At 40.0% G+C, this 12,755-nt stretch overlaps 1 protein-coding gene across 2 annotated transcripts in view; it reads left to right on the top strand.

Moving 5' to 3' along the window:
* Window positions 1-12,493, top strand: part of akap7 (A kinase (PRKA) anchor protein 7) — a 46,034-nt gene extending 33,541 nt beyond the window's left edge. The window contains exons 10-11 of one of the 2 annotated variants that reach the window (XM_004542016.4): window positions 5,402-5,437; window positions 9,734-12,493. In XM_004542016.4, coding sequence (XP_004542073.2) covers window positions 5,402-5,437; window positions 9,734-9,954 — 257 coding nt within the window. In that variant the 3' untranslated portion in view covers window positions 9,955-12,493. The remainder of the gene's footprint in view (window positions 1-5,401; window positions 5,438-9,733) is intronic. The other variant, XM_004542018.4, reaches the window with a different exon arrangement.
* Window positions 12,494-12,755: the final 262 nt, after the last annotated feature.

The following is a 12,755-nucleotide window of genomic DNA, read 5'->3' as shown; positions in this document are numbered from 1 at the left end:
ATTCACACTAAAAGACCGGGCTGTTTGATGCACAGTCAAACTGAGTTCACAGACGCCGCACATGCCCGGCTCTGCAGCTTTAATGTCTGCTTCCAGTGTCAAACCCACAGGAATCTTAAAAGATCACGTGCCACTTTTTTTTTTCTTAAGTTAATGAAAGCAACGCTGAAACTGTTATCTTTATTCATTGTCGGTCACATGGCTCAATGAAGGCAGTGCTGGTCTTTTGGGCTAGATATCATTGCTCATTGGATCTGCTGACATTTCTTGCAGCTCATCAGTCGGATTTATATTTTTGGACCAGATAAAAATGGCTCAACACAAGTTGAAGATGGACACTTTGGTTTTGTCGCTGCAGTGTTTACATTTACTTATTCAGTCAAACATTCACATATTAATCAGCCTTTCTTCCTGCATGTTCATTTAACTGATTTCCTCTCACTGAGTTTGTGATAATTGTCTTTCTAAAAAAAACTACGGTAATTGTTGGAACCACTGCTGCCTAAAATAATTGAAAACGTACTTTGTTCAAGTATTATTGGACTGCTACAGTATTAAAGCTGCCACGTTTTCAAAATGTTTGAAAAAATTGGAACTACAGCGCAAGTTGTTGAAATATTTTCAGTTATAGTCCCACAGAGTAATGCTACCCCACTTTACTAAATCTGTTGTTATTATTGGTGATTATTGGTGCCATCTATGAGTCCGCAGCACTTTGTTTCCGTGTGTAATTGTGCAGTCAGCATGGCTTTGGCTCGCTACCATCCGTGTCCATTTTTAGTTCATTAGCTCAGTTTGCTGAGCGGCGTGGAAATCAGGAAGCTTCCCTTTTTTTCAAGTTTATTAAGAGAAACTTGAAATTAACAAAAAAAAATTCTGATCACACTTTATTTATCACCATTGGGTTTTTTTTATCTCATTATTTTGTATTTAGAATGATATGAAAGCAGATTAGTGGGTCCATCCTTGTGTCTCATTTTGTTTGAGCCATTAAAATTGTCTTCACTGCGCTGGTTGAGTTGCACAAATCTGGGCACCAACACCCTGCTGTATCCCATTGCTCTGGCACGGCGAAGAGATGGTCAGAAACGTAATTACTTTCTTGTGTTGCAAGATTCACAAAGTAGTGGAAAATTAAGCCACGTTACAGCTGCAGAATTTTCCTCGGTGATAAAACTTTGAATTTTCTTTTCAAAGCCATTTCTGGCAGGTTTATTGATCTGAATTAATGCAGATAAGCAAATGTTTAATCAGGCGGATTAATACTACGTCCTGTTTGTTTTGCAGCATGTTTTTAGGGAGCACATTTGTTTGCTTTTTGAGAGGCTAATAATCTAACCTGGTGCTTAATAATAAACGATCCATGGACAGCTCATCCTCATAAAGTGTATACCAGGATATGGGCTGCTGAGAATCAGGCATAAATGTGCTGCACTCTGCTGCAGTCAGAATCAAGTATGGAAAACTTTCTGGTATATTTCTCTGCAAACTGTCAGTGCTCTGTACCCCAACCCACCCCTCCACAGCCTACAAAACCCCGCCGGCCTCTTCTTTTTCAACCTCAGCTTTCTCTCTTCGTCTTTGTCCTCGCATGCACCAAGTTCATTTTTTCCCCCCCTGCTTTTTCTCATTTCAAGCTCCATCCTATTGCACAGATATTGTTACCCTCTGCTTCCTAAAGTCACGTACTGAAGAAGAAGCTTTTACATTCAGTCTCTTCTACATTATTAGACTACTATGAAATTCTTCTGTTTTCCCAGTTGTTTGCGGATGCTGAGGTCAAAGCACACACTCATGATACAGCAAGCCTTCCTCTAGGGCCCGAACACGCTCCTCTCCTCCTCCTTTTTATTTACCCATTCCTTTCATCCTCCTTCTGCAGATATGTTGCATTGATGTTCTGCTCAAACCCCTGTGAGAGCTTTCAAAAATGATCAGCTCATTCAAAGTAAAAAGAGTGTATTTATGACAGCAAATTTTTAGATAGTTAGCAAACACAATCCAGTAAATTAGATTCAATTTAATGCGATTATTAAGGATCATTTTAGATACTACAGCTAGTTCCTGTGCACGGTTTTGCATCATCAGTAGCTGCCGTTATCTGGTCCGTTTAATTTCCGGTTTGGGCTCAGTAGAATATCCATCCATCCAAGAGGTGATATTTTCAAGTGAAATTGTCCAGGTTTCAACAGAATCCTGCAAATGGTTCTCTTGAAGAAAAGGCTGTTAAAAGCAAGATGAATAAGTAGGGGAGGTTGTGTAAGAGAATTTGCAGTAATGGTGTTTAACGGTCCCTTCAAAGGGCAACATATATTACAGTGGAGTGGTGACTTCGAGCAGACACACACTGCCACTTGACGTTGTACAGACTCAAAGCTGACAGTGTACGGTCAAAATCCTAAACATAGCGTCTGCACACCAAGAACAGCAAGAACCTTTCAACCTTTGCCTCTCGGAGCAACTATGAGACCTGGAAGATATTAGAGACCGAGACAGCAGGAGCACATCAGAGAGGAACAAAGAGAACATATCAAGAACACCCAGCAGCTCCGATGCTTTAAACTATATGTTAACATCAGTACATGGACATGCTGTGACTGTGGCAGAGTGACCTTTTTATTTAGAAAACTTAATAGAAAACCTCTTTGAGTTATTGAAAACCACTCCACATGTTAAGATTAGAATTGTGTTTTATTTAATAAGACAATTTCTGTTGCTGTTGATTGAATGCATATTCATTTGGTTGAGTTTCTGTGGATCTGAACCAGCAGCAGCAGTAGCAGAATAGTGATTTCATATGTCTTTATGTACCTTGTCACATGTCCTAAACACATTGAGGGAACTAATTACATTTTACACAACTTTTCACATGGACTCTGCAACAGCTATAACAATAAACTTAGTAATAAACGTCTTAGATTTTGTTTGTCAATGGTGACAGTGCCAAGCCCATTCTTGTGAATATGTCATCACAGTAATTCTTGAAAGGAGTCTCCATCTATCTGCTAAAGCCAAGGATGAACTGATAAGATTGTGGCTGTAAAAGATCAAGGGTCAGCTTTACTGTAATATCAAAAGGATTTGCAAAACCCTTGTTTGGACCATTATTCAGTAGAGGTGGGAATCACCATACATCCCACAATACGATATTATCACAATACTTAACGCACGATACGATATTATTGCAATTTTTTAAAAATATTTTGCGATATTCGGATTCTGTACATAAAGGTAAACTTTATCAATATTCATTTTATCTAATAACAAAGTCTCGCACTCAGTCTTTCTCTCATTTCAGTCAGTTTTAATGTTGACAAACTGAACGGTTTGTATTACAGTCTAGTCCAACTTAACTCAATGCAACCATCTGGTACAATTATAGCTATTCTGAACTATGCAATTTGTGAAAACTATGCAGTCCCTTCAGCAACTGAAGAATTTCAAAGTAAATTAAAAAAATATATAATTTTACATTAAATAAAAAAGTTTTAAACTTAATTAAAATAAAACATGTCTTAAATTAAAATAAGTATGTCATGTTTATTGCTGCCATAAAAAAAGTTAAACACATTTGGACAGTGAAGGAATGTCAGGATTCTTGTTCAGAAAAAGGAGCTGATCAACATGCTCTGAAGTCAGAGCATGTTCCAGGCCACAAAAACTTTTTTGTAACAAAATATCGATTTCTGCTGTCCCTGTATCGATACATTATTAGCAAACAAAATATCACGATACTACACAGTATCGTTTTTTTTCCCCCCACCCCTATTATTCAGTGACTCAGGGAAAGATAAGAAACTGAATTGCTAATAAAATTAGTTTCAAAGTCTACACTGCACCTTGACTGATTACGGGAGGGACACAACTGTAAGGCTGTAATGTAATCATTTTAACAGTAATGCTGTAATTCTAGTTTGGATGTGGATAAAGTCAAGTCAATAAAGTTACACTAAAAGATGTATTAGTCATGATAGTTCAGATACATTAGCCTGGATCGAAGTAGAAAACCAACGAACCTCTGCCCCTTTGTTTTAGAAACGAGAACAAAAATTACATTAGCATATGATTAGGGTCACTCCTTGATGATGGGACCTCAGTGCAGAGCGCTTGTAACTTTTTTTCTCTACTGTTTTTTTCTTTCAGTCTAAGACCAAAAAAGCTGTTTTAGAGACTTGAAAAAGGCCAAAAAGTGAGGAAGTGGAACGTAAGAAAGAGGCAAAGAAGCCAAATAGGTAAAGACGAACTGGTTTGGGAGAAGATGATACTTAGAGGCTATAGAGAGTTAAACTTGACAACAAAAACAGATGGAAAGTCGGTACAACCTCCTTTTGCTGTTAAAAGTGTGTGTCTGGTTCTCATCACTGTCACCATGACTACACAGCCAGCAAAAAAAAGGTGAAGAGAGGGAGAGCAAGAGGAACAAATGTTTGAATAAAGAGAGAGCGAGGTTAGAGAAGGTAAAAGCAGAGTGGCAGCGAGAGGAGAGGATACGAGGAGGGCTGGCGCTTTGAGAAATTGTGGGAACACTGAGTGTGTGTGTGTGTGTGTGTGTGTGTGTGTGTGTGTGTGTGTGTGTGTGTGTGTGTGTGTGTGTGTGTGAGGGGGAGAGAGAGATAAGTTGAGCGAGTGAGATTCATGTGTCTGTCAGCCTCGTTGCCGTGGAGTCCGTTTATCCGCAGTTTGAAAAGCTTATCTGTTTCTCTGCTAGTGTGTGTGGGTGAGAAACAGGTACAGAGGATGGCTTTACTGCCATCATAAAGGCCGTCACTTCGACAGGTCAAGATTGAATAGGCAGATAGAAACACGCAGTCACATTAACAGATACAGACACAGAAGAGACCTTTGACAAGCGAGACGAAACCACCTTACGTAAGGTTGGCATCGAAAGCGATATTTTCTGGGTGTTCAATGCAACGGAAGGAGCTCAAGAAGCGCTAAGTCACGGTTTTAGTTCACTCTTATGTCATCGTATCTTGTCCAGTGTTTTATTTTCTGAAGTGCAGCCTCAAAATAAAAGCTTCTGGTATGCAACAGATTTCTTTTAAAAGCCACTTTTTACAAGAAGAAAACTTGCCCACGGTATTGTGCCCTGCTTTCCTTCTCCATCCTTCTGTCCAACCTAATGCAATATTTTGGTAGTATGACTCAGTGGCTTTGGTTAACAGTTTTGCCTTCACAGTATTTCTGCATCCATTTTAGGCTTCATGTAGCCCTGGGGTCCAAAACTAATGTTTAAAATCACTGCTGTCTAGCACTGAAAGTATCTCCCCCGTGGTAACACACAAAGAGGCTCTTATAACGGCGCTGTTTGGAGAGTGTGTGCAATCCCTGAGACGCCAGAATATGTCTGCTTTGTTTGTTTGTGCTTACTTAATATTTGATGTTTGTGCTTGTGTTGCAGATTTGGTTCAGGCTCCAGTCCGTGCTAAACGCTCAAGTACGTGTCCTCCTCCCGTCATATGTGTACAATCAGAGTTGGGAGGGTTCATTCAAAGTGTGATCTGCATCTGATTACAAGCTACAACTGCAATGACCCTAAAGCCATCATTTCCCATATACCTTCACAACAATCAAATTCAGGCTGATTAATGGTGTGATTACTTCTTGCCTTGGAATAATCTCCAGTTTATTGATTACAAAAGATGATACCATCTCGTTGCTTTTTTGTATCCAAATCTTGTCTCTCTGATCATTCTCAGTATTTTTACTAATATTGTTGTAATCCAATCACATACAATCTCATTCCTCTTTATTAAGTTAGCGTAAATGGTGGAAGCAGAAGCAGTCTCTGTCCTATTTAGAGCATCTGGGCAGGAAGTGATTAAGTAGGCTGTCCATTAATCGTGCTGCTGGGTTTTATGTATTTGTTTCAGTTGCATCCCCCTCATTTGAGTAAAATAATTCATCCTGCACTCGAAATCATAATCCTTGTTTACATTTTAGGTTTACCTTTCTTACTTTGATATTTACTTACACATATTTTATTACAGACATTCCTTCTTCATGTGTTTTATTTTCAATCTATATTCAAATAAATTACTTAAATTGGGTTGAGACCTTTAGAAACTAGTGGACATATAATGGGTTCAGCATGTGTACAAACTGCAATTCAACTGTAAAACCAGTAGAACCCTGTTGAGGAATATCTCTTGTAGTCGTCTTGTCCTTTGCAGTAAATTACACAGTTCCCACCGTGATATGATTCTTCTGTTTTGATGAGAGGCGAGGTTTCACCCAGTTTGTTCCGGCTGTAACCGTCACTGACTGGGCTATTTCTCAATTCATAAAATGATGATTAGACCAAACATATTGAAATATGCCAGCTCTAATGCATTCTTATACAAACCCTCAAATATCCAGCATAAAATTTAACAAAACATAAATAACAAAACACAATTAACGTACAGTTTTCAGCTTTTATATGTGAACTGCTGCAGAGAAAGAAAGCAGAGATTAGTTTGACCAAATTACAGCTTTACTGTTGTTAGGCACAGTTTAATTTAACTACATTTACTGCAGTTTTACTATATTTTAAATGTTGATTAAACAGTTTCTGACAGCAGAGAGGACTGCAAACATTTTAATGTTTGTTTTACTTCAGACTGTCGCCCACTAGGAGGTTGCCTAAGTAAAGTGCAGAATATGCTCCCTGCTTAAAAAATAAATAAATAAGTATTGGCCCAGTTGCTGTTTATCTCATGAATCAGAAACCGGTCATCAGTAATGAGCGGACGCTTTGTGGCGCTGACTGTGAGGGAGTTCTAAGAGTGGAGCAAAGACTAAACAGGATGACCGTCACATGATTTAAACGATTGTGATCATTAGTGCTAGGAGCGCCACTCTGCGCTACTTAGAAATCTGCCTGCAGTTTTACTGAGAAAGGCATATTCAGTGAATTCAGTCACTAAAACTAAAGGGTAGATAGAAAAACAAACATCAATCAGAGGTATGACTCACTCAAAAAGACAAGCAGGCAGGTAATCAAATAACATCTCAGTACAACAGCAGCAGCGTTTTGTAGAAAGCACAACTCGATAAACCTCAAGTTGCTAAAACAGAACATGTTCAAAAACAATAGATGGAAAAGCTGATTCGAGCACACGGGGACGTTAAATAGATGAGTGAGAAGCAACTGCTGGCTTGTTCTGACGACTCCTGTTTTCTGTTTGGCGTGCTGTTACCAGGCTGGACGCTTGGCATAAACAGCATAAATCCACAGTCGCACAGTGCTCGTGTCATCAGACCGTGGCGGAGGTGATATACTCGCGACAGTGACTTATTCCAGTGGTCTGGATAACAGATTTCAGCTCACAGTCGGTCTTTGGTGACTGATGCCACTGTATTATATTCTGCACAGAGGTCAGCAGATGCACTTCACTGATATTTGCATATTAACAGAGGGCACAGCAAGGTCGGTGGCACCTTGTTGTATTTATTATTCATGGGTATGCTAATTTAGTAGTCTGCACAGAAGGATTTTCATATAAAATGACTCATTGTGTGTGGATTGTCACTTATGTAACAGTCTAACAGCAGATGACTGAACAATTAACACAGCATCAGAACTTGCTTTAATTTAATTTCACCATCTTGTTGGTTAATATTAAAAAAAACATAAGAAGAGAATGTGACACATGGCTGGTTTGAGACACCTCTGTCGGATGAAAACAACAGATGACAATAAATTACGCATCATACTCTCAGCTGGTTCTGACCTCAGCAAAATTATCATCGTCGTCTCCTGCTGTATGCTCTGTCTCACTGTATAATGAATAATAGAGCACGACGCTGATTTCAAATGAAACAAACCTATGGGCCCAGTGGGATTCTGTGGTAAAGAGGGTTAGTGTGCGAATCTTGTGCTTGGCCTTGGTAATCAAAAGCTAATGCGGTTATATAGTGTTTGTGCGTACCTGTGTGTGTTTGTGTGCGCCAGACAGACTGGATGGCTGAATGATTTTTCTATTACTCTCTTTCTGAATGGCTTGCTCCTGCCTGTCCATCCTACAGCCTGCCTGCCTGCTTTGCTCTCTTTCTACATGAATTATTGACTGACTGACCATCTCGGCGATTCTTCTGACTGGCGTTGCCGTCTTTCTGTCTGCCATTTTGTCTGTAGCTGAACTAAACTTAAATGATTTGCTTTGGTGTTCAAACCAAAAAGGAAATTAATATCAGCTGTTTACATCTTCTGTGACTATCATCTCTGCAACGATCACTTCTTTCCTATTGCGACATCAATCTGTTGTCGCCGTGTTCAGTCTGTGATGAGTGGAGAATCCACACAATTAATTATTGTCAGATTAATGGTTATTTTCTGTTTTCATTTTGAGCATATTAGAAAAAGAATGAAACGGGTCGTGCTTTCATCAGAAAGGCACTCAGACACCACAGGAAGCAGCTTAGTGCTGCAATCAAATTTACCGTCGAGTTAAATGTCACTATAGCTAAAAATTGACTAATTCCTGACACATATGGTGAAGTGGAAGCTCAGCTGGAGCCACAAACACAGAGAACAATCAGCAGTTTCATGATGGGTTTGGATATTTTTTTTATTGAGTACTGATGTTGCTCTAACATGCCCTTTTACAGGCACAAGGGGGCATTTATATTCTGACAGTTGACGATGGTGGTATAAATCGGGTTTAGAGTTTCATTGGCATCCTTGTTATCACTCCCATGTTTTTATTCTTGGACTGTGTAGCGTAGCTTTGCATTCAGGTTGATGACAATACTGTGGAAATCTCCTATCACTGACATCATTCAGATGTTTGTGCACTGGTTTGTGTTTAATAGGAGCACCCATCATTATAACAGTGTGTGAAAATATAATAGGTCGCCTTTAACATTGAAGGTGCCAGTTATACAAAATTTGCCTTTATTACATTTTAAAACTACGCGCAATATGGGCTAAAACGAATTGAGACCTCAGTCACGCAGGCTTACAGATCAGTCATTGACCCTATGGCAACATCCAGTTGCTAGGGAAACGTACGTGTTCCGCAACCAGTTGGCAAGTGGTTGCTGGAGGTTGCTTGGAGTTGCCAGGTGTAATTGGTAGCCAAAGAGTGTGCTGCACCTAGTGCTGCATCATAGATTGAATGGCAGATGCCAGCTTGTCTGAAAATACTCGCCAACAACTTACTCAGCAGTAGTCAAACTTGCAAAATTGATATGCAAGCCAGAAACGTGGCAACGTTTGACTTTCAACTTAAAGTCAGTGTGTTGAAACATATTGGTTGCACTGGTAAGAAGCAAGTTTTACTCACTAGTTTTACTCACTAGAGTCCCCCATGTGCTGCATCATTGTTGCCACCAACTCCAGCAGCAACTCGGCAACTGCAAGTGGTACACACTTTGCCTAGCAACTGGAGCTAACTAAGGGAAGGAGGGGTCGTTACTGACCAGACTCTCGACCTTGAGGCAATATTTATGTAAAATGTTTTGCTATGTCCAATACCCTTTTTTTTTTTTTTTTTTTTTTTTTTTTTTATAAACAATTTTAAAGTAAGTAATTTGAATCTGGCCCATGGCTGGATGGCTTTCTCCTTTGGCACAATTCCACTGATCTTCTAAGATTTGTTGATTTTGATCAATTATGTGATTTTCTTTGTTTTTGTTTCCCCACAATATTGCTGACAAACTCTTTTATTGGCAAAGTTGATTGATTACTTTTTTCAACTCGCTGTTAATGGACATGACGTGCTCATATACTTGTGCTTTTGCTACCCAGGTGGGCGTCGCCGGTCTGAGCCAGACGAGGCGGAGCTGCTGAAGGTCAGCAAGCGACTGGTCGAGGACGCCGTCAACCGCGCCTTGCAACAGTACAAACAGGAAACACTTCAGAATGGGGGCGGTCCTAATGCTGCCGCAGTGAAGTCCCCTGGAAATACAGAGGAAACTGCTACAAAGACGAACACTACAGCCAACTCCATCACAGTGAACAGGAAGTGACCTCACCCGACCGAGGCGCAGAGACTGAAAAACCAGCAGTCCGGACACCATCAGCCAAGCTTGGTTAGACATGAGAAGAGTCAGTAAGACCTGGGCACAAAGCTTGAACCAGCCAACCAGTCAGCCCGCTTTGCTGACCAGCTAACCCAGCTAGCCAGCCACGCTAGCCACCCGCCCACCTGACCTAGCTCGACACAGTGCTAGTTAAATAGATGTAGCTTGAAATTAACGCCAGGTGACCGTCCTAACAGGCCAGCCTGTTTAGCCTGTTGACTTACCGCACCAACTCTGCTGTCCTACATCTAACAGCGAGAGTTTCGTCCCTCCTTCTGCACTGATCTGCAGGGGAGGGGTACATGTTGGCACTCAAACCCAGAACACAGATGTGAAGCACTCCTGTAGAGACACTCATCCGTATTTAAGGCTTCACTGTGACCCATCACTGCAAAACTGCCCTTTTAGAATAAGAAAAATTAAGTTTTGTTTATAGTTTAGTTTACCTTTTAAAATGAACTTGAAATGTCCTTTATTTCCCTCTGATAATGAAAAAAAAGCCTTTTGCTGAAACGGTTTCAGGTGAAGAGTCTTTCACCATCCTTTAAACGTCTTCTGCCTTCATAGACAGAAAATCATTTGTTCATCTTTGTGGCTGAAGAGGCCGTGTGACTGGCTGGATTCTTCAAACTTAAGTGTGAGACACGCGTCAGTATGCTGGACTTGAATCTGTGCAAGCTTCTGTTGCATTTGGCAGTCCACTTAAATAGATCTTATTTATATTTCTATCATTTTATTTTATCTTCTTCACGTCTGGTACAGAAACTGACATAACCTGCCCCCACCCCACAGCTTTGCTTTTAGTGTCATATATTACAGTTGCATTACCAGAGTGTGTACTACCGAGGCAGCACCGAGACAATCATGGAGTTGAGATAGATTCACTTTGGAAACTTAAGTGATGCTTTTGAGCAAAATCCTATAAATCAACCTCCACTAAAAATAAATAAAAACACTAACTTTGGTGGCTTGGGGATGCTACAAAATAAAATGATGTGCTTCAGCGTAACATTACACTATGAGTTGCCAAAAACGTCTCTCCGTTAATGTCAGAACCTTCATGATTAAATCCTTGACAAGCTGTTATTACTGTTAGACTTAAGTATTTATTTCAGAACTCGCCTTCCTCTCTAATACATCAGTGTGATTTTTCTTTTTTTTGTTTGATTCTCTATGAAATGCATTTTTAAAGAGCGGCACAGTTGGTCAATTGTTAAGTCTGTGACACAGGCTGGAGTCCGTTTGTTTGAGGCTCAGTGTTTTTGTTTTGGGGTGTATCAGTATGCTGATGCTGAGAAGCATCTGATTCTGTAGTACTGTACATGGAAGAGCTGTTAAAGGCAAGCAGTGATTGAGAGTCCCACAATAGCTCCTCACAGCTGAGAACCCCACAGCTCCTAATTTCGCTGTCTTCCATCTTTTTTTTTTAATGTAAGCTTAATGACATAGGCCCTTATAGCGTTGTGCTCATGAAATCCATCCACTGTTATTCAGAAATACGTACGCACCAGTGTTAAATTAGATATTACTGCAGGAAACAGCTAGAACAGTGATTATTTAATCTGTTTAGCTGCTTTGTCTTACAGCTGATTTACATGATTTAATGTAAAAACATAAAAAATGAAGACGCTGGATTTTAGTTTGTATTTCGAAGGTGTACAAAGCACAAGATTTTTGTAATTTATGTTTTTAAAAACTGGTTTCGGATTTTACAGAGCAGGTTTATACTGTTCAGATCAAAGTGGCCTTCAGTCACTAAAACAAACTCGTGCGATTCTTGTTTTCTTGAAGGATGTTTTTTACCCCGCGTGTGGGGTAGGTTCGGGGATTTGCCAAAGTCTCTTAAACATCAGCCTGAGGCTAAAGGGTTGGATTCTTGAGTTAAATGTTTTTAAAAAAAATTAAAAAGTCCACCATAAAACAGAATATGTGTTATTTCCATTGTAAGAAAAAAGCAAGTGACTTTGATTTTCAGCTGTTTGAGGTTTAATTTCCCTGCAGTGAGAACAGGTGTGAGCTGGAAAATGCACTCTCATCTCTGTGGAACCTACTTAAACGGTCAATAACACAGACGGATGGAAGGAGGAGGAGGAGGGGGGTAGCTGTCTTAAGGTGGACTTTGAATATTTTCTTTTCGCTTTTTTTTTTTTTTGTTGTCACCAGGTCCTTAATCTCCTTAAAATCCCCTTTAATACACAAGTTGTCCTGTTGGCCTGTTCATGTGTCTGTGAAAGCGTGGATGTGTTTGTCTGTGGGACGTTTGATCAGCGGTTCCCCTGAGAAATTCTTGTCTGTATCAATCATGCAAACTCAGACTTGCGTGTGTGTGTGCGTGTGTGAACAAGCGTACAAATATGTCTTCTCTGTTTGCCTTTCCATGTTTCCACGTGTATGTCCGACTGAGTGGGTGTGTTGTTTGTACTGTGTTGTATATCTTGTTCTGCCATATTTGAACAATAAAACAGGATATGAGATTCAGAACTAATATCCTCTTATCCCCGTCTCCTTATTTCAGTCTGTGTGTGTGTGTGTGTGTGTGTGTGTGTGTGTGTGTGTGTGTGTGTGTGTGTGTGTGTGTGGCTACATTAAGATTACAGTAAGAAAATTATTTTAACAATGGCGAGCATTTTAAAGGGACTGTTTTACTTCGATACAATTGTATATGCTGGAGTCACAGTGGTGGGAGACCGCAGCACGTTCAAAATTACTGCAGTCTTTGAAGCCTTGTTGCCTCTGAAGATGAGTCA

Source organism: Maylandia zebra, linkage group LG15, assembly GCF_041146795.1.
Source record: "Maylandia zebra isolate NMK-2024a linkage group LG15, Mzebra_GT3a, whole genome shotgun sequence".
NCBI lineage: Eukaryota > Metazoa > Chordata > Actinopteri > Cichliformes > Cichlidae > Maylandia > Maylandia zebra.
This window is presented reverse-complemented; position numbering and strand designations above follow the sequence as displayed.